The 22,891-nt window shown below is 35.5% G+C and overlaps 1 protein-coding gene across 1 annotated transcript in view; it reads right to left on the bottom strand.

Moving 5' to 3' along the window:
• SRPK1 (SRSF protein kinase 1) overlaps positions 1-22,891 on the bottom strand; it is a 67,994-nt gene that overhangs the window by 32,861 nt on the left and 12,242 nt on the right. Inside the window, 4 exon segments of the mRNA XM_020886448.2 lie at positions 2,455-2,542; positions 3,604-3,691; positions 4,596-4,704; positions 5,488-5,606. Coding sequence (XP_020742107.1) covers positions 2,455-2,542; positions 3,604-3,691; positions 4,596-4,704; positions 5,488-5,606 — 404 coding nt within the window.

The raw sequence follows: 22,891 nt of genomic DNA, 5'->3' as shown, positions 1-22,891 counted from the left end.
TTTATGTGACTCTTGACTGAAGTTAAAAATTAAAAAAAGAGACATCTAGAGAGACTGAAATACTGACTACATAAAGGGACTAAGAAACTGGTCCCCAACTTTTTAAGGAATAATAACTATGTTGGGGTTATATTTTAAGAGTCTCTATCTTCTGGAAATACTTTCTAAAATAATTATGGATGAAGTAATATATTTAAGACTGGTCACAAAATTATCAGGAGATACAGACAAAACAACATTGGTTATGAGTTGATAAATTTGGGAATGAGTAATGGATCTCTGAGGACTCAAACTATTCTATTTCTGTATATATGAAATATACCAAAGTAAGATATTTTAGAATGCAGATTGCTTAAACAAACAAACCAGAAAAGAGAATTTTAAGTTATTCTCAAGTTCCTAGCTTTATTATTAACTTTCCTTTGAGAGAAGCATTACAATTTGACAACAATGTTGTTTTAATTTGCAAGTAGTGATATAAAAATGATCAAACATTTAATAGCTTAAAAACAAAATGAACTGGGTGAAACAGCAAAAGCATATGCGAAAAGAAAATTTTGTGGGAGATGGTGTAAAGAAAAAAGGCTGAAAATTAATTAACAGCCACATTTAGAGTGCCTTATGAACAAGAAGAGCTAGCAAAAGAGGTAAAATACACACTAGAAAAAAAGTATCCTAAAAACATAGGTCAAATAGGTGACCAAAAACGACACTGACTTATGTTAATATTATGTAAAGATCAGCTGTTACTTCTTAATCACTCTTCTCCCCTCACCACCCATGGAAGTAGAATGAACCCATTTATACTGAAGTCTATGACTAACTTTCTAGTTCAGAGTCCTTGTGAGACTTCAAAATGAGAAAGAACAGTGCTCCAGAGAAAAGGCAGTATACCCAGATACAAAGAAAATCAGATATGTAACTCCATACAGTTATACCTGTGTTGTGAAAAGAGATGAGGGGCAGGAGAATGACATAACCCATTAAACCTTAACTCAGTGCTCTGCGTTTTATCCTTTTCAATCTCTAGAAGCAGCAAATAATGCCTAACTGAGACAGCTGGGAGACAGGCAGGAGGAAGAGCAGAGAGAAATGGCTGAGGGTAAAGGGAGAAATGAACAAAACAGGAACTCAGTGGACAGAGACTAGAGAAACCACACAGTGACGTTTGGAAAACATCTTAGGACTTGAAATTCAAATCTATTAAGATATTTCAATAGTTAAAAGGTACTCTGCATTACTAAGGAGATTACACAGACTATTTCTACAGTTTTACTATAATGTTCCCAAATTAAGAGAGAAATTTGGCACAAGGACAAGCATTACAAGGTCAAGTAATAGGGAACTAGAATCTAACAGCCATTGCAATATCCTATATGATTTCTTGGTTAGCCTTCCTAATTCTTTGAAAAAAATGTGTGTGCACACACACACAGTAAGTCACCTATGAAATGACAACAGACATAAATTGATGATTCCTATGGCATGATTCTTCTATCTGTATTCCTTAGAAATGGAGGGCAGGGGGATATAATTTATACTTCTCCAAGGAAATAACTGAAAACTAACTTCAGAATGACATAAAATCTTCACGTTATCATCTGTTCTTTCTTGTTTCTTATCCTTTCTCGATGTGTTTTAGTTCAAGTCTCTTAAACCACAGTCCACATGATACTATAGAGTCCTATGTAGCCCATTTCCTTTAACAAGTCACTGGCTACAAAAAGTGTGTGTTAAGAGAAGCTAAACATGCAGAGAAAGTAGAATGATATATGAAAGCTTTCCTTACACATTTTAATACACTTTAAAAAAGTTTTAGACTCTCCAATCCAAGTGAAATTCTTCATCTTTTATTCTGAAAAATTTGATAGGCCTTTACAAGCATAGCTGTTGCAACAATCTTTCAAACAGCTCTTTGCATGTCACACTGATATTAACTTATGGGGGCAAAAAACAGCTAACATTCCTTCCAACTTTAAAATTCTAAAATTTCAGATCAAAACATAAAACTAGTCAGTTTTTTTCACGACAGAATATGAACAATTACATTTAGATTTTAAGCATAATCTACATGTACAGCCTCTTAAATATTGAGATAATAAAGTGCACTGAATTCTTATTTAACCTATTTCTCAATAATTCCATTAAAATCTGTGTTAATTGGTAAAAAAATAGAAACTTTAGTTTTAGTACTACTAGTCTTTCTTCTTAAAGTTTCTTTTGACTTCAGTTTTAATTTGCCTGAAAAAAGGAAAAAGTGTAAAGCAATAGCTTTAAAAACACAACATACAAAAGACAGACATGATTCACAATGTGTTCAAAAGTTTACAATAAAATAAAGAACATTTTGATTATAGTTTGTTTTGAGAAAAGAGACCAATGCAAATCTCATTCTTTTTTTTGAAATAAAGTTATTTCATGATTTGTTTTCAAAATAGGTTCTAAAAAGGATACGTGTTCCATTAACTCCTGATATTTTAAAGTCATCTAGTAGTTGAACAACCATTTCTCTGTTTGGATCATCAGGATCTGAATTACGAACCTATAATAGGGGAGACAATATTTAAAAAAAGGGAAAGCACAGAAATAAACCAAATGGTGAAGGAGGGGATACCAGCAGCATATATAACAAAGGATTACTTCAGAAAAGAGCTCATACAAATCTATAAGACAAACATAAAATTTTAATAGCTCAAAGAACTTAATATAAACAGTTCACAAAAGAAAATACAATCAAAGATTGTATTGTATAGTCACTGTTCTAATTATAACATTTTGCTACTTGCTCCCAAGTTAACTGCTAGTTACCAGGCCAGGAAGAATTCAGGAGCTTTTGCATGATGCAAATCAACTGCAGCACTAACCATACTGCTTATTCAGCCTTCATTTTTTTCACAGAAAAACCTTCTCAGGGAAGGAAGCAGTACCCTGATTTACTTTGGGGTATGAGCTCATCTTGTTACAGACAAGCACATTGAAAGTATTTCCCTGAAGCTCTCTTGGTCTAGCATCCTCACTTTTCTGAATGAAAAATCTAAGGCTCAGAGGAAATAAAGTTGAGGATATATTCAGATAGAGCTGGTCCTAAAAACTCATGTCTTCTCACTTGGGATTCAAGCTTCTTCTACCTCACTGACATTTCCTAATTTTTAAGAAAACTAAAAATAAGTTTTGAAAATATTTACCTAAATTTCCAGGTAACATAAGGGAATTAATAACTATAGTGCTTATTTTTATATTCAATATTTTTAAAGATTTTAAAACAAAATAGAAGGTATATATTTATTCACTCCTTTTCTTTTAACCATGACAGGAAAGAAAAACACTGTGTTATCTGGCACATAAAACATGCTCAATAAACATTTTTATTTGCAAGGTTTCTTTTCAGTGTGCATATATAGGGAGAGTTGCCGTCACAGCATATTCTACCAGCTCCCTACCAAATACACAGACTGTGTAAATACTGTCTTCTTCTACCTTTTTAAGGATACCAGAACTTTACAGTAACTTAGCCATGCCAAAAAGTATATACTTGGTATGTCTTAACTTTAATAAAACTTTATTTATTTATAATGCAGCTCACACATACAATCTAATACTTACTGATTTCAGCAACCGGATTTCATCAAGTGCAGTTTCAGTATAATGTTCAGCACTTTTAACTACTTTCATTGCCACGAACTTCTTTCCCCTAAGAAACAAACACAGGCAATTAAGACCAAATGCCTTACCTTTCCATTGGGAAGCTAAGATTTAACCATAACTGGCAGACAGTGACAGAACGAATATTGATTTCATGTTCCCCTGGTCAAACACATACTACTACTTCTGTGGGATCATCTGTACCTGTTAATAGCACCAACTGGCCAAATTTAACTTATAAGAAGAAGAAAATCTGTTCCTAGGTAATGTCAGTCATCAAACATTTTCTCCGAGTTAAAATCTACTTTCTGAATGCTCCATGAACATGTAAAACCATGAAATGGAGATAAGGGGGGAAACTTCACCAAATCAGAAGTATTCTGTATACTTAATATAACAAAACCTAAAAGGTTAAAAGCTATAATATTATTCTTTCCTCTAAGAAGCCAGAAGAAATACTTGGGTGAAAAACTGATAAAAACAGTGCATAGATAGCAATTACTGTCTCATCAAAGATAGAAGATACACTCTAAGGTAAACATCCAATGTTAACTGCCTGTGAGTTTTATGTAGAGGTTTTAGACTGTATGGCTGAGCAAATCTGTTATAGAAACAAAACACAAGAAAATAATTTCACACAGGTTGGTCTAGGACACCATCTAAAAATTTAGCTCTACTCCAGTGGGAAAAACTATGAACTAATATACTATACTATCTTTGAGCATCTGTAATGTTTTTAATTTGGGAGTTTCAGGAGCCTTACTGATAATAATTCAATCAATCTTGTGTCTCCTCTAAGGTGCTGCTTCACCAGAGGAAAGTCATTTGCCCAAGAACATAAAGATTATTAACTGTAAGATTTTTATTAAGGAATCAGTCTAGAGCTAGACTAAAAGCAGAAAATTAAACACAAACATTTAGGAATCACCTAATCCTCTTGTACTAAAACTTACTGAATATCCCATGATAACCACACAGTTGAAAAGTGTCCCCAGCCCAACTTTCGGATGACATGATATCTCCCATTGAACAGATCTCCAATTTTCACAAGATGATAACCTCCTGGAAGAAACAATAGAGGGGAATAATCACTTATGTAGAAAAAAAAAAAAACCAAAAACTCACATTTTCCAACATTTATACATCTTCAGCAAATAAAAATGCTTTCTTTTAATACAATCAATTCAACAAAAGAAAATTTTAAATCAAGTCAGCAACACAGTATTATTGAGCTCATGTTAACTTGAAAAAAAAATTACCTTTCCAAAACACAGCAAACAGAAACCAGAAAAGACTGACAACAGTGGCAAGAATCAAAGGATTTAAACATCTATCTCTGCCTGCTGAGAAGAACCAAGTTCTCCTCGATGGTAAGATAACATTCTGTTATAAGATCCGATCCTACCCAAGAATCCTGGAACGTTTTGTAAAAGAAACAAAATATATCAGGAAATCTTATGCCACAGTTTTTAAGTATCCATAATTCTAATATAATGTAGCTTAGCAATCATCACTTTGAGAAAAGAGTAGTGAAAATATGTTTTTCAAAAGTCTATATACCAAATGTTATCACTGTTCACTTCTGGATGAAAGCATTATAAATGACTTTTGTTTTCTTTTTGTTTAATATATCATTTTTTAAGGAAAGAAGGAGTAGATACATTTAATTTAAACCAAGCTTTAATTAAGTCAAACTAAAAGGAAATACCAATTCCTATACTTAGAGAAAAGGATGCAATAAGCTGAAAGCATTAATACCATTTATGCTGATAGATCAAATATTCAAATGAAAGAGTGTACACATGAATTACATCTTACTTGGTATCTCCTCACAGAAAACCTTACCTTTGCAGTAATCATTGGGATCTTCCTGCTCATCATCATCAGATCCCAGGATCTCCTCTTCCTGCTCAGGCGGGTCACTCTCAGAGTGTGGAGCAGAGCCTCGGGGCTGAGTTTCAGATCTAAAAAATAATACAAACATATTCATTCCATGTGAGCAGAAGAAAACAGGACCCATGAACAGATAACACAAACAGAATGTTACACAGTGGCAGCCTAGGAAAACATTACCTATCACTTTACCTCGTGTTAGGAAAAGCCTAGTTTTAAAAAGTCAGTACATTAAACAAAATCTGGAAAATATATAAAAGTACAAAGGGGAAAAATTACTTGAATCTCAATATTCAAACAAAATTTCTGATAAAACTACTAGACCTTCCTCCAGTTATTAGCTGTTATTTTTATAAAAATACATACTTTGTAAACAAATTTGTATCCTGCTTTTCCTATTATATTATTAACTTTTCCCCTCATTCCTACACAAGCTCTTAAATCTTACTTCCCTTGATGATATCACTGTCTACCCTGGTATATTCTGTTCAGCTGGACACTTGTTTCTAATTCTTCAGTACTAAAAATTAAAGCTGTTGAGTATTTTTAGACAATTTTTATTCTGTATTTAGAATTATTCCCTTAAAGTTAAACTACCAGATAAAGATAGAAACATTTTTCCTGTTTATAAAAATAACATGTTAAATAAAGGAAATTTGAAAAATAATTATTTTGTTCTAAAACATCTCTACTCTGAACATACTAACACTTTGGATTATTTCTTTCCAGTCTGTGCCCACAAATGGTTTTTAATATAGTATGACTTTTCTGAAAGAGCTATAATGAATTACATCTCCAGCCACATATGGGCTCCAAGTATTCAAGTATTGCTAAGTTTAAAAAACTTGGTTTATTTGACAGGTTAAAATGTTATTTTCTAATGTGCTAATAAACATTTGAAACTGATTCCTTTGTCTACATGCCATCAATTAGTTATATTGAAACTTTTGAGCACTGAGTAAGTAGTTCAGGAGGCAGAAAGACTTGGATTTGCATTCAGGGTCTGATACTTAAAAGTTGCCTGCTTCATAAAGCTTTGAGCAAAAGAAGCAGTGTCCACATCACTCTTTTCAGCAGTTGCAGAAAAGGGAATTTTAATTCCCATTTCCCAGTATTTTAATTTTCAAACCTTTTTCATCAGATTGTTTTTTTCAAAAGATTCAATTCAACAGAAAAAAAATTTAATAGCAAAATTAATGCTGCTGAGACATAACTAACTACACTGGCAAGCAGGACTAGATTTGGATTTTCAGTGGCCATTCCAACCTGCCTCAACTCTTCAAACTTTCTGTCCCTCAGGGGGATACAAAAGTAGTTACAAAACTGCATGATTCAATTCTTAGTGAAAGCTTATCTGTGGGAAACTTACCTGGCCTACTTTCCTAAGTGGGAATAATGAGTCTGAATTAACATTTCCAAATTTATTAAGACAGGGTTCTAAAACAAATTCTCTGATTTCAAACCTGTCTTACAATTTTTATTTTGAGAACTATAATTGAGAAATTTTTGAAAAGCAGCGAAATATTAAGTTGTGAAAAACAGACATGAAATTCCCACTTTTTTTTTCTCTTGAATGTTCCTTTTCTACAGACTCCTGCATTGTTTCAATGATGTACCGCCTTCATTTACCTTTAGGATAGGATTTATAGTCTCTAAGTTTTCTTTAGATCCCTGGCTTTCTCAAACTGCCCATGTTTTACTAAGCCATGCTTTTACACACGATGTCAGTCAATGAATATCAAACAACTGAATAAAAGCCTCTGCCAAAAAAAGACAAAAACCCAAAAAAGAAAGAAAATTTGAGACAAGAGACAGTTACTACTAGATAGTGATGGTAACATGATTAAAGAGCTCAATATCACTGTTAATTTTGATTGATGGTTGTTATAACAGTATAAAATTTCTGAAGAAATACTACAGAAAGAATTTCAGCTTATTAACACTTCACATTAAAAACCAGTCTTCCTAGAAAAGGGAGAGTTCTAAAATAGTTTCAGTCTGTGCTTTAAAACTTATGATACCTATCAATATTTCATGTCACAAGTATAGGCTATCTATATTTAGAAGAAAAACCACTGTTAACAGTAGTTTAAAGCTCTCAAAGAATACAAAATTTAACCCAGTAGTACATCTACAAACTCTCCAATATAAACTGAAATGAACAACAGATCAAAATTTAATAGCAGTATGCTTCCAAAGAAGTCTAACTTATAACCCAATTAAAACACCAGTAATATTAGAAATAAGAATACACTTGGCTGTGGTATAGAACAGAAACAAGGCAAAAATTTGGGAAGAAAGCAGAAAGCAGTGGAAAAGCTTGACAGTTTTGCTCTCCTTATACTTCCAAGCTTGTTCTGACACAAAGTCTGGAGTGTGAATGGAGAGGTAATAAAAGCCAAGTCAGAATGTTTTCTCTGATTTCGAAGGATCCTTTCAACTCAAGATTCCATTACTGGTATAATCATCACTAATCACTCAATAGCAAAACCAAAGTACTAAACAAAAATTTACTGAGTCTTTTGTAGTCAAATACTATATATTCATAACCATCATAAAGAATATGTTATTTATGAATTTTCACTTACACATTTCATGAATTCATATGTTCAAATTAGCCACACAAACTCCCCACTCCTACATTTTCTAAAGAATAAATGATGAAGAAATTCCTGTAGTTCAAAACAAAAAGTAAAACCAAAGAAACTGTTAAGTTCACTCTGACTCACTAAACTGGTTTATAACCTACTTGTGGGTTATGTTTGAAAACACTTCCCTGGGAGTTACTTTTAACTTTTGTGTGTGTGTATTAGTAGCTCAGTTGTGTCCAACTCTTTATGACCCCATGGATTGTAGCCCACCAAGCTCCTTCATCCACGGGATTCTCCAGGTAAGAGTTCTGGAGTGGGCTGCCATTTCCTTCTCCAGGGCGTCTTTTCAACCCAGGGATCGAACCTGGGTCTCCCACATGGCAGGGAAATTCTTTACCATCTGAGCCACCGGAAAAGATACAATTCACATAAGTTCACCAATCTAAAGTGTATACTTAACTAGTTAAAGTATATTAAAAAAAAAAGTATATTCAGAGTTGTGTAATCTCATTACAATCTAAATTTAGGACATTTTTATCCCCCTCCCTCCAAAAAAAAGCCCAAACCCATCAACAGTTACTCACTATTACACTCTTCCCCCAGACTCTGGAAAACACTGGTCTATTTTATGTCTCTATCAATTTGCATATTCTGCATGTTTCAGATATAGAAAATCACATATTATGTGGTCTTTTGTGACTATTTTTACTTAGCATGTTTTTAAGGTTTATCCAAGATAAAGGGTGTTATCAGTACTTCATTACTTGTTTACAGCAGCACTGTCTGGAATAATGAAAAGGAGGAAACAACTAAATGTCCATCAAGAGGAGAGACAGGTAAGTTACAGTATTTTGATAAAATATATCCAACAGTAAAAATGAAGAAGTTACATCCATCAGCATGAATGAGCTACACAAACATAAGATGGAGTGCAAACAGCAAGCTGTAGAATATATACAATGTATCCCACCTTCAAAGTTTAAAAACATACAAAACAGCCAATGTGTAGTTAAAATATAAATAATTGCACAACTGCAACTAGTCCCTAAAGAACTGCTGGAACTCTGACACACAGTATGGCAATTATAGACAATAAAACTATATTACAAACATCAAACTTTCTAAGAAGCTAGATCTTAACTGTTCCCACCACTGGAAGAAATAATAATTATAAGATATAACAGTTATTAGTTAACACTACAATGTCAATCATAATGTGATATAAATTCATCAAATATGTTGTACACATTAAACTTACACAATATTATATGCCAATCACATGTCAGTTTTTAAAAAGCTGAGTAAAAAGAATGAATAAAGTAACAACACAAAAGAAATACAAGACAAATTCAGGATAGCTATTAATTCCACAAATGAACGAACTATTAATATAGAGATATGATCAAGGAGGAGTACACACAGCATCATGTAAGGCAATGAGATTTTCTTAGGCTGAGTAGGTGCTACTGTTATTTATTTGTTATTTTATTTTTGTTTATAGTTCAAATATTTTATTTAAAAAATATTGGCTCTGATTGCTTAAGTATGACTCCAACACATGGCTGGCTTAATGACATTTGGCTAAATCATTATTATACATTTGGAAATCTTATTGACCTTACCCATCAAACTACCCCAAAAAGTGCCTTCACACTGCCTGAGGTTAATCATGTTTTCGTAACAAAATACAAATGGCGGCAATGGGGAGAGACTCAATTGCATGCCTAATTCATGGAAAAAAAAAATGTACCTGCAAAAAAATTTTCTGTATTTTTTTTAATGGAGAATAAAAAATTCAAATAAATGAAAAGTGTACACAGAGAATTTAAATAACAAACAAGCTTGATCTAAATTGATACATTCATATACATAACTTTATATCCATTAAAAAAAACTGGCATACTATAGAATAAAATGGAAATATCTTGGTAGATCTTGATTTAAAGAGGAAATGAAATATAAAATTTCAAAGTATTTAGATATGAGTGCATTACATGTTAAAATCTATGATATACTCAGTTTTACTCAAAAAACAAAACAAAAACAAAACAAAAAAAAACCCTACATGGATATAATAATCATGTAGATTAAAAAACTGAAGAGCTACTCCTAAAAATCAATAAGTCCAGACAGTAAGGTCAAGTGCTACTACATTTTCAATGAAGAGTTAATTGAGTAGTTCTTTTTTTAAAAAATTCTTTTAAAATAAAGTGTACCAGTGTATCTCTAAAAGCTAGAAAAGCTCTCCAGTTAATTTGAGAGTACTAGCATAAACTGACATTCAAAGCAGAAACCCTGACATCCAAAGCAGTCACAAGCAACTCATCTACAGAATGAGGACACTAGCTGCTGTGAGAACTCGACATTTAATAATTAGCATAATCTTATTATGTATGTGTGTGTGTGTGCTCAGTCATATCTAACTCTTTGTGACCCTACGGACTGTAGCTCACCAGACTCATCTGTCCATGGGGTTTTTCAGGCAAGGATACTGGGGCAGGTTGCCATTTTCTCCTCCAGGGGATCTTCCAGAGTCAGGGATCAAAGCCAGGCCTCCTGCACTGGCAGGTGGATTTTCGACCACTGAGTCACCTTGTACAGAGGTAGTGACTAATATGTATAACTTATTATTGACGCGTTTTAAAGGACAGGTGCATACTCAAAAACAGCTATGCTGACAGGAGTATGGGCAAACTAGAAGCTTTGTGCTCTGCTGCTGAGAGTGTAAAAATGGTGCAGGTGCTATGAAAAGCAGTATGGTGGGTCACTCCCCCACACCAGATTAAAAACAGAATCACTATATAATTCAGCAATTCTACTCTGGGTATATACCTAAAGAGTTGAAAGCAAAGACTCAAAATGTTTTAACAGATACAGAGTTTCAGTTCTATGAGATGAGAAGTGTTATGGGGATGGATAGTGGTAATAGTTGTACAAAAGTGTGAATGTATTTAACATGACTGAACTGTACAGTTAAAATGGTTAAGGTAGATTTTGTTTTGTGTATTTTACCCACTTGGGGACAAAAAAATCAACAGGAAAAAACCAATCCCAAAACATTATGAGAGAACATGTAACAGCATGATGCTGTGATGTCACAACAATATCTAGACTCCTAGATCTTTTAACTAAGCAGGAAATAAAGATTAAAGTAAAAAAAGTCATCACTTTATTGTTAGTGTAAAATAAATGAATATAATTAGTAATCAATATTAGCAATTCAGTAATTTACAGCACATCTTACAGCACATTCATGTAACTGGAGCGGTACTATTCAAGGAAAGTTAAGACACACCATTATGATGAAAAAGGCAAGTAACTGGATAACATATGTATGTGTGTGTGCTTTAATTAAAAAAAAAATATACAGGTACATATATTAGTATACAAGCTAAGAACTGCAAGGATACAGACAATTGTTAACAGGGTTGGTTCCCCTCTTGGAAAGAGTGAAGAAATAAAAAATTTTGTCTTATGTAGTACAATTCTGAATTGTTGGCATCTTTTCCTATGAGAATTACTCAGGAAATAGCCAAATCATTTCAAAAATAGGCAAAATTTAAAAAAATATATACAACTTACTATTAGGTTGGGAAGAGTGCATGGAGACTGGACTTCTCTCATGCTCAGCTGCCTCTTCTGTCTGGTATCATTTACTTTTAGGAAATAACCCTCCACAACTTGGCAAGGCTGCTAATCACCTAGCCCTAACTACCCTTGCTTCCCATAGGTAAACACCTCCCTTGCAAAGATCTAGAAATCTTTAGGGAAGGAAAGAATGGATATTGAAAGCTCTACGTCTGAAATTTTAAGCAATAAGAACCAAAGAATTGTCAGAGGGGAGTACTACCACCAAATAGGAGGCAAATGTCTGAAAATGATGTTACAATACAGAGAAACTAAGCTAAGCCATTTACTGGCTCGGAGTGGAGAAAAACAGGCAAATCCATGGAGATATAGAGTCCAGCCTCACAGATTAACCCCTCTTTGTTGTTTAGTTGTTAAGTCGTGTCTCACTCTTTTACGACCCCATGGACTATAGCCCACCAGGCTCCTCTGTCCATGGAATTTTCCAGGCAAGAATACTGGAGTAGGTTGCCATTTCCTTCCCCAGGGAATCTTTCCAACCCAGGGATCGAACCCACGCTTCCTGCATTGCAGGTGGATTCTTTACCGCTGAGTCATCAGGGAAGCCCCATTAACCCCTCTAGATACAGCCTGGGAAGTGAGTTTGAATTTGGTCACTTACAACAAGCAGCATTCTAAATAGGTCATTTGCATCATCAGGTGTCACAATCACTTTGCATGACGTAGCCAAGCGCACACAGGCAATCTCGCACACAGGCAATCTCCCCCACGTGAAGCCGCAGCCACGGGGCTGGACGAGGCTCCCTGGGACCTCCCTCTCCCGTCTTTGCGACTTCCTGTGAAGCTGCAATTATTGTAAAGCAAAAGAGTTTTATTATAGAAAAATTTAACACATTCACAAAGATTTAGTTGTAACAATGGCTATCACAGCATTTATTACAGCAAAAAGCTAGAAACAGACTATAACAGATTGCACGATTACATTTATATCATCTCTTCACTCAAAGCCAATAAAACTAAAATAAAATGATAAATCTACTACAATGTAGAGACAGGGAGAGAGAGCAATGCTCTGGCAATCTAGGGGGAAAAAAAGTGTAAGGTGACCTAAAGTGGAGAAGGGGGACAGGAACGTAGGTTGAGAAGAGGGATGGTAAAGAGGGAGGTTAACTGAAAGTTTGTATAATAAAGTTGACACTCCACACAGCAGACATCCAGAATCAGGAATCCCAGAAGGTTCCAAAGAAGACAGACCCAAAGAGAAGCACACCAAAACTTTATTATAGGTAAAATCTCAAAAGTTAAGGACAAGGAGAAAATACTAAAAGCAGCAAGAAAAAAACACCTTGTTATGTGGCAAGGGAACCCCCATGACATTATCAGTAGATTCTTCAACAAAAACTGCAGGTTAGAAGGAAATGGCCAATATATTCAAACTGCTAAAGGAAAAAACAAAAGGACAAAACCTTCTAACCAAGAATACTCTACCTAGGAAAGTGATTCAGAATTCAAGAGTCTTCCAGACAAACAAAATCTAAAATTGTTCACCTCTTATAAAATGGCCTTAACAAGAAATGTTAAAGGGATTTCTTTAAGCTGGAAAGAAAGAGTGCTAATTGGTAATAAGAAAATACATGAAAGAAGAAATTTCACTGGGAAAGTAAAAATAAAGTGGACTAATCACTATTATAGCTATTAATAGTATGAGGGTTAAAAGACAAACATTGTAAAATAATTATGGTAACAATAATTAAGGGATACACAAGCAAAATGCGAGATCAAAAACATAAAATGAGGGAAGGAAAGGAAATTGAGCTTCAGAACAGGATCAAACTTAGTTGCTATTAACTTTATAGACTGTTACATATGTAAGCCTCACAGTAACCACAAAGCAAAACCCAGAAAATTAAAAAAGATAACGAGAAAAGAATGTAAATAAACCACTAAAAGAAATCATCAAACCACAAAGGAAGAGCACAAGAAAAGAAATAAGGAAAGGAACTACAAAAACAGCCAGTAAACAATTAACAAAATGGCATTAAGCACATACTTACCAATAATTACTTTAAATGTAAACAGACTAAATGTTCCAATCAAAAGTCAACAGAATGGCTGAGTAGATTTAAAAATTAAAAGAAAGAAAAAAACAAGACCCATCTACAAGTAACTCGACTCACTTCAGATGAAACAATACATACAGACTGAAAGTAAAGGGAAAGATATTCCATCCAAATGGAAACCAAAATAAAGCTGGAGTAGCTATAACTGTACCAGACAAAAGAGGCTTCAAACCTAAGACTGTATTAAACAGACAAATATGGGTATTACATAATGAGAAAGAAGACAATCCAATATGAAATATAACATTTTTAAGTATTTATGCACCCAACAGGCTTCCTCGATGGCTAAGTGGGTAAAGAATCTGCCTGAAATAAAGGAGACAGAGGAGACATGCATTCAATCCCTGGGTTAGGAAGATCCTCTAGAAAAGGAAATGGCAACCCATTCCAGTATTCTTGCCTGAACATGGACAGAGGAGCCTGGCAGGCTGCAGTTCAAAGGGTCATAAAGAGTCAGCATGACTGAGCAACTAAACTTGCAGCATGCATGCATGCACAACAAAGGAACACCTAAATATATAAAGCTGACATATTATTAAAGAAACAGACAGCAATACAATAATAGTAGGGGATTTTAGTAACCCATTAAAGTCAATGGAGACACCATCCAGATAATCAATTAGGAAAAATAAGCACTAAATGATACATTAGACCAGACGGACTTAACAGATACATTCCATCCAAACCAACAGAAAACACATTCTTCTAAAGTATGCATGGAAGATTTTCCAAGACAGATCATATGTTAGGCCACAAAATAAGTCTTAATAAATTCAAGAGGACTGAAATTGTATCAGGCATCTTTTCTGACCATATGATATGAAACTAAAAATTACGTACATAGAGAAAACTGAAATTTCACAAATATGTGGAGATAAAACAACATGCTGGACTTTCCTGGTGGTACAGAGGATAAAAATCCACCTGCCAATGCAGGGAACACGGGTTCAATCCCTGGTCCAGGAAGATCCCACATAACAAGGAGCAACTAGACCTGCGAGCCGCAACTACTGAGTGCACGTGCTGTAAGTACTGGAGCCTGTGCTCCACACAAGAGAAGCCCGAGAAATGAGAAGCCCATGCACTGCAATGAAAACCCAGTGCAACCAAAAATAAATTAAAAGCAAAACCCAATATGCTACTGAACAATAAATGAGCTGTTTCTTCTTTAGAAAAAACCAAAAGAAAAATAAATACCTTGAGACAAAAGAAAATGGAAGAGTAACATACCAAAATTTGTGGGATGAAGTAAAAGCAATCCCAAGAGGGAAGTTCAGAGTGATAAATGCCTACCTGAAGAAATAAGTCTCAAGTAAACATCCTACCTTTCCACTTCAAGGAACTAGAAAAAGAACAAACAAAGCCCAAAATTACTAGAAGAAAGTAAATAATGATAAGAGCAGAAATAAATGAAATAGATTGAAAAGACAAGAGAAGATCAACAGAACTAAGAGCTAGTTCTTTGAAAAGATAAACAAAACTGACAAACCTTTAGCTAGACTCACCAAGAAAAAAAGAGAAGACTCAAAATCAGAAATGAAAGAGAAGATGTTATAGCTGATGCAACAAAGGATCGTAACAGATATTATGAACAATTACATGCCAACAAATTTGACAACCTATAAGAAATGGATAAATTTCTAGAAACATACAACTTACCAATACTGAATCATGGTGAAATACAAAATCTGAACACAGACTGATTACTAGTAAGGAGATTAAATCAGCAGCCAAAAACCTCTTAACAACCAAAGTCCAGGATCAGTCAGCTTCACTGGTGAATTCTAATAAATATTCAAATAAGAATTAATACCAATCCTTCACAAACTCTTCCAAAAAACAGTAGAGAAGGGAACTCTTCCAAATTCATTTTGAGGATAGCATTACCCCAATCCCAAAACTAGACAAGTATGCTCAAGAAAAGAAAATTACAGGCCAGTATCACTAATGAATATACATGCAAAAATCCTTAACAAAACATTACTAAACCAAATTAAATAATACATTTAAAATATCATGTATCATGATCAAGAAGGTTTACTCCAAGGATGAAGAATGGTTCAACATCTGCAAATCAGTCAACATGATATACCACATTAAAAAATTAAGGATAAAAATCACATGATCTTCTTAATAGATGCAGAAAGAGCATTTGACAAAATTCAGCATCCATTTATGATTAAAAACTCTCAACAAAGCGGCTATAGGGGAAACATATCTCAGTATCACTAAGGCCAGATGTGACAAGCCCACAATGACCATTATGCTCAATGGTGAAAAGCTGGAAGCTTTTCCTCTAAGATCAGGAACAAGACAAGGATGCCCACTCTCACCACTTGTATTCAATACAGGACTGAAGTCCCAGCCAGCACAATTAGGCAAGAAAGAGAAATAAAAGGCATCCAATTTAGAAAGGAAAAAGTGCGTAACTGTTACTATTTGCAGATGACATGACACTACATCTAGAAATCTAAAAACTCATCAAAAACCCATTCAGTTCAATTCAGTTGCTCAGTCGTATCCGACTCTTCGCAACCCCATGATCGCGGCACGCCAGGCCTCCCTGTCTATCGCCAACTCCCGGAGTTTACTCAAACTCATGTCCATCGAGTTGGTGATGCCATCCAGCCATCTCATCCTCTGTCGTCCCCTTCTCCTCCTGCCCCCAATCCCTCCCAGCATCAGGGTCTTTTCCAATGAGTCAAACTCTTCGCATCAGGTGGCCAATGTACTGGAGTTTCAGCTTCAGCATCAGTCCTTCCAATGAACACCCAGGACTGATCTCCTTTAGGATGGACTGGTTGGATCTCCTTGCAGTCCAAGGGACTCTCAAGAGTCTTCTCCAACACCACAGTTCAAAAGCATCAATTTTTTGGCGCTCAGCTTTCTTCACAGTCCAACTCTCACATCCATACACGACCACTGGAAAAACCATAGACTTGACCAGACGGACCTTTGTTGGCAAAGCAATGTCTTTACTTTTTAATGTGCTATCTAGGTTGGTCATAACTTTCCTTCCAAGGAGTAAGCATCTTTTAATTTCATGGCTGCAATCACCATCTACACTGATTTTGGAGCCCCAGTAAAGTCTGACACTGTTTCCACTGTTTCCCCATCTATTTCCCATGAGGTGATGGGACCAGATGCCATGATCTTAGTTTTCTGAATGTTAAGCTTTAAGCCAACTTTTTCACTCTCATCTTTCACTTTCATCAAGAGGTTTTGAGTTCCTCTTCACTTTCTGCCATAAGGGGTGTGTCATCTGCATATCTGAGGTTATTGGTATTTCTCCCGGCAACCTTGACTCCAGCTTGTGCTTCATCCAGCCCAGCGTTTCTCATGATGTACTCTGCATATAAGTTAAATAAGCAGGGTGACAATATATAGCCTTGATGTACTACTTTTCCTATTTGGAACCAGTCTGTTGTTCCATGTCCAGTTCTAACTGTTGCTTCTCGACCTGCATACAGGTTTCTCTAGAGGCAGGTCAGGTGGTCTGGTATTCCCATCTCTTGAAGAATTTTCCACAGTTTATTGTGACCCACACAGTCAAAGGCTTTGGCATAGTCAATAAAGCAGAAGTAGATGTTTTTCTGGAACTCCCTTGCTTTTTCGATGATCCAGCAGATATTGGCAATTTGAACTCTGGTTCCTCTGCCTTTTCTAAAACCAGCTTGAACATCTGGAAGTTCACGGTTCACGTATTACTGAAGCCTGGCTTGGAGAATTTTGAGCATTACTTTACTAGTGTGTGAGATGAGTGCAATTGTGCTTTAGTTTGAGCATTCTTTGGGATTGCCTTTCTTAGGGATTGGAATGAAAACTGACCTTTTCCAGTCCTGTGGCCACTGCTGAGTTTTCCGAATTTGCTGGCATATTGAGTGCAGCACTTTCACAGCATCATCTTTCAGGATTTGAAATAGCTCAACTGGAATTCCATCACATCCACTAGCTTTGTTCGTAGTGATGCTTTCTAAGGCCCACTTGACTTCACATTCCAGGATGTCTGGCTCTAGGTGAGTGATCACACCATTGTGATTATCTGGCTCGTGAAGATCTTTTTTGTACAGTTCTTCTGTGTAGTCTTGCCACCTCTTCTTAATATCTTCTGCTTCTGTTAGGTCCATACCATTTCTGTCCTTTATTGAACCCATCTTTGTGTGAAATGTTCCCTTGGTATCTCTAATTTTCTTGAAGAGATCTCTAGTCTTTCCGATTCTGTTGTTTTCCTCTATTTCTTTGCATTGATCACTGAGGAAGGCTTTCTTATCTCTCCTTGCTATTCTTTGGAACTCTGCATTCAAATAGGAATAGCTTTCGTTTTCTCCTTTGCTTTTCACTTCTCTTCCTTTCACAGCTATTTGTAAGGCCTCCTCAGACAACCACTTTGCCTTTTTGCATTTCTTTTCCATGGGGATGGTCTTGATCCCTGTCTCCTGTACAATGCCACTCACGAACATCAGGCTCTCTGTCTTAGGACTAATAAATAAAAGGAGTCCAAATTGAAAAAGAAGAAGTAAAACTGTCATTGTTTCCATATAACATGATACTACTCATAGAAAACCCTAAAGATAACACCCAAATACTAGTGGATGTCATCAATGAATAGGTAAAATTGCAGGATACAAAATTAATACACAAAACTTTGTTGCATTTCTATACACTAATAAATTATCAGAAAGAGAAATTTAAAAACAATCCAAATTACCATCACATCTAAAAGAATAAAACACTTAGGAATAAATCTAACTAAAGAAAAAGATCTGTACTCAGAAAACTATAATACACAGATGAAAGAAATTGAAGACAACACAAATGGGAAAACTAGCTGTGTTCACAAACTGGAAGAATTAATACTGTTAAAATGACCATGCTACACAAGACAATCTATAGATTCAATGCAATTCCTATTAAAAATACCAATAGCATTTTCCATAGAACTAGTAATTCTAAAGTCTGTATGGGAACACAAAAGATTCTGAAGAGCCAGAAGGATCTTGAGAAAGAATAAAAGAGCTGGAGGTATCAGGTGCCCTGATTTTAAATTATACTACAAAGCTACAATTATCAAAACAGTACAGTAATGGCACAAAAATGGAAACATAGACAAATGGAACAGAATTGGGAGCCCAGAAATAAACTCACACACTTACATAATTAACCTATGGCAAAGGAGGCAAGAATATACAATGGGGAAAAGACAGGGTCTTCAATAGGTGGTGCTGGGGCTACTCTGGTGGCTCAGTGGTACAGAATCTGCCTGCCAACACCAGAAACATGGGTTTGATCCCTGATCTTGGAAGATATCAGATGCTGCAGAGCAACTAAGCCCACACGCCACAACTACTGAGCTGGTGCTCTAGAGCCTGGGAGCCAAAACTACTGAAGCCCATGTGCCCCAGAGCCCATGCTCTGCAACAAGAAAAGCCACCACATCAAGAGCCTGCACACTGCAGCTGCAGAGCAGCCCCCTTCACCACAACTAGAGAAAAGCCCACCCAGCCACAAAGACCCAGCACAGTCAAAAATAAACAAACAAATAAAATTAGTATATATAAAAATAAGAGAAGAGAAATAATAGCCTATGTGTATGCTAAGGGGCAAGGGTCAATAAAAAAAAGTGGTGCTGGAAAAACTGGACAGCTACATGTAAAAAAACAAAATTAGAACATTTTCTCACACCATATAACAAAAAAGTCTCAAAATGGAATACACTTTTCTGGAAGTTTTTTTAGATTATGCTCATATTTTACATAAAGTTTGGAATTGGCTTTACAGAATATTATTACAGGGATAGGAAATTTACATGTCTTCATGCATTCAGTACTTTCATGCATTCAGTTACTTTAGATTACTTACACAGTGTACAGTGGTATTATTTCAAAACAGAAATACGGAGCTTCAATTACAACATTACAACATTAAAAATCACTGCCTTACACTAAAGTAGGTTACTGGAGCAATGTCAAAGAATGGGCCCGAGAATTATTACAGCTTCTGCCACCTAGGTTTTTCATCAGAAATAAAGCACTGTGATATCACAGAAACCTACTATCCCAACATACTGTGATATAAAAGTTTTAAAATCATACTTCAAAAGTTTACTTAAAATCATACCCAAATCTTGGCTTCTAAACACCAGTCTTCACTAAGAACCAGGGCTCCTTAAAGAAATGACTGACTCCAGGGTTGGTGCAGAAAAGCCACAAGATAAACACATAATTATCTTGTACCAGAAAGTACAGAAGTGCTCAAAGAATAAAGGAGACATGTCAAAGAACCAAAAGTCAGTGTGAAGGGGTCCCAATGACCAAATATGAAAGAATTTGAGCATCCTAATAACAAGTGCAATTGATTAAACTCTACTGAAGAGATCCCATAAATTTATGCTAATGTCGACGGCTAAAATGATAAATAAATGAATGGTACAAAGGGAAAGTCTTCTAGTAACACAATGCTGATCAATTAACTACATAGAAGGAAATGGTAGAATTAGGTAATTACCATTTTGTAACCATCGTATCAATAACTGTTTTAGGTGAGAATCAATAATGAATGCTGAAATGGTGAAATTTTGATAAGGAAAAAATTATACATACAGGTCAAAATATCTCCCCAGAAATAAGCTATGAATTGCAAAGAGGAAAAAAAATCATAATTTTATGGTAAAGAAACATGGTAGTCACTACGTTAACTCAGCAAAGATAACATCACCAATACTGAGACAGGTATCAATTGTGTCCTGATGTGATGCACCAAGGAAGATACATTTCACTTAGGCAATGCCAACACATATAAGCCAAATCACAAGGAAACAGAAAAAAGCAAACTGAGAGAAATTTCAGAAACAAATGGCCTATATTCTTAAAGAGCACCAATGTCGGAAAATGCAAAGGCAGGCAAGGAACTGCTGTAGATTTAGGAGACACAAAAACTAAATGCAGTGCATGACCCTGGGTTAGACACTACACCAGAAAAAAACCCTTTTTCTACAAAAGACATTGAGACAATTGACAAAAATTTTAAAATTGAGTAAGATTAAATACTGTATTAACACTTTATTTCCTATTTTGATAATTAAATTGTGAATATATAAATGAATGTCTTTGTTTAAAGGGACTATATAAAGTGTTTGAGGGTAAAGGCACACAGTATCTGTGACTTACTCTCAAACAGTTCATATATAAAGGTTTTTTTCCCCTCAGGCATCTACATTTCGCACTGATACGACCAAGACGGCAGCACAAACTTCTTAGAGCCTGCTTATTGTCTGGAAGGTTTACCCACATTTATGATTCAACAACCACTAGATGGCAATCTGAGTGATCTCTTAATTTAATCTCAGCAGCCTAGGCTTCTACAGGGAGCATTTTGGACTTACTATACTTAAAAAACAAAACCAAAAAAACTGGTAATCTTTAATAAAGCACTAATATGTAATAACATACTATGTATTAGGTAACCACTACACTCAAAATAGATGTTTTCATAATGGCTTATACAAGACCTTACATACTCTTTACGCGGTCCAGCTTTGCCCCTGCAAACCCACTTTATTGACTACGTATCTCTTTAGATCTATGTTAACGGGTTGCTGTTTCAGAAAACTTCCTTGACCCTCCTACATAAAACAGTAGTTAGGGGCATGCCCTCCCCTGCCCTCTTACCCTGCTTCATTTTTCTTCAGTGATTCATGTTTTTTCCTACACACTCCCAGAATTTTAAGTTTCATGAGGACAGACTTTATTTTGCTCATTACCTGTAAAATGGGATATAAATACCTAGAAAAGGTACATATACAAGGCAAGTATCTTCTCTCCTTTTTAGCTGTTACTCATCACTCAACTGAAAACCATTACACCCCACCCCAACCCCAGCAATCACCTAATGGAATCAGACTATGAAGAGTTATTAAATGTCAAATATTGAAGTGCTTTATGTGGAAGGAAATCAAGAAACCTAAGCAGCAGAAGTGGTGCTTTAGAAAAATTCTTCTGACAAGAAGATGGTAAAAGTGTATGAGGGCTGAAAACCAAAGATGCAGGAGACACAGTCAAGGTCTTCGGTGTCAGGAGACTTGGGTTTGATCCTGGTTCTATAGTCTGCCAGAGCCCACAACTTTGGGTGAACTGCTAATTCAGGAAGCTCTCTGTGCTTCAGTTGCCTAGTACCTAAAATGAGGGCAGAAAAACACCTTCCTCCTGAGGAACACAGTGGTTCTTTTTATCCTGTATCAGTGGCCGACGCATACATTTTAGCATTACATATATGAAATAAGGGAAAAGAAACAAGCAAGCATTTGTTCATTTAACTTATTTTTACTGAGTGCCTACAGGTATGCCAGGTTCTGTCCTAGGCACTGGGAATGCAGCTTCGAGGAAAAAGAGCTCTGGGCCTTTATTATGTTTACATGCTAGCACAAGGTGACTAAAAGAGCCCCAGTTTATCTGAGCTGTCTGGTTTCTGAGTGTCAGCTGGTGAACTGCTCAACTGGGGAGGACAGAACTCCCATCAAAGTCCCCTCTCTTAATGTCTCTCAGGGAGATACATGTTGTATTATGTCAGGCTATGAGAAGGGCTATAAAGAAAACTTAAGTAGGGTAAGGAGACAAGAGTATGCTGACATTATTTTAAATAAGGTTGTGACATTTGAGTAAAGAGGTGAGAGATGCTAGAGTTTCACCTGGAAAGATTCAAAAATAAAACAAAAGTCAGGAAGAAGAACTGATTTGAAGATGATGTATTTGGGGTCTTAGAAATGATTTAGCTCTGGCTTCAAAGACAAACTAAAAGCTGACTGAAAAAGCACCTTAGAAACTAGTTTACTTACATGCAAACTTTAGTCTTCTATTTCTTTCTGCCTTGGGGATTGAATAATTGCAGGAGCTCCTATGGCAGAGAACTATCATCAAGGAACCATATTATGGGTTCAACTATATCCCCATCAAAAAAGGGTTTGGCAACAATGAAACAAAAATCTGAGTGCCTAAATTTATCAGATAGTATGTACACAAATTAAACAAACTACCCCTGATCTTTGGCAATTCTATTCCAATC

This window comes from Odocoileus virginianus, chromosome 27 (genome assembly GCF_023699985.2).
Source record: "Odocoileus virginianus isolate 20LAN1187 ecotype Illinois chromosome 27, Ovbor_1.2, whole genome shotgun sequence".
In the NCBI taxonomy this organism is placed as follows: Eukaryota; Metazoa; Chordata; class Mammalia; order Artiodactyla; family Cervidae; genus Odocoileus; species Odocoileus virginianus.
This window is presented reverse-complemented; position numbering and strand designations above follow the sequence as displayed.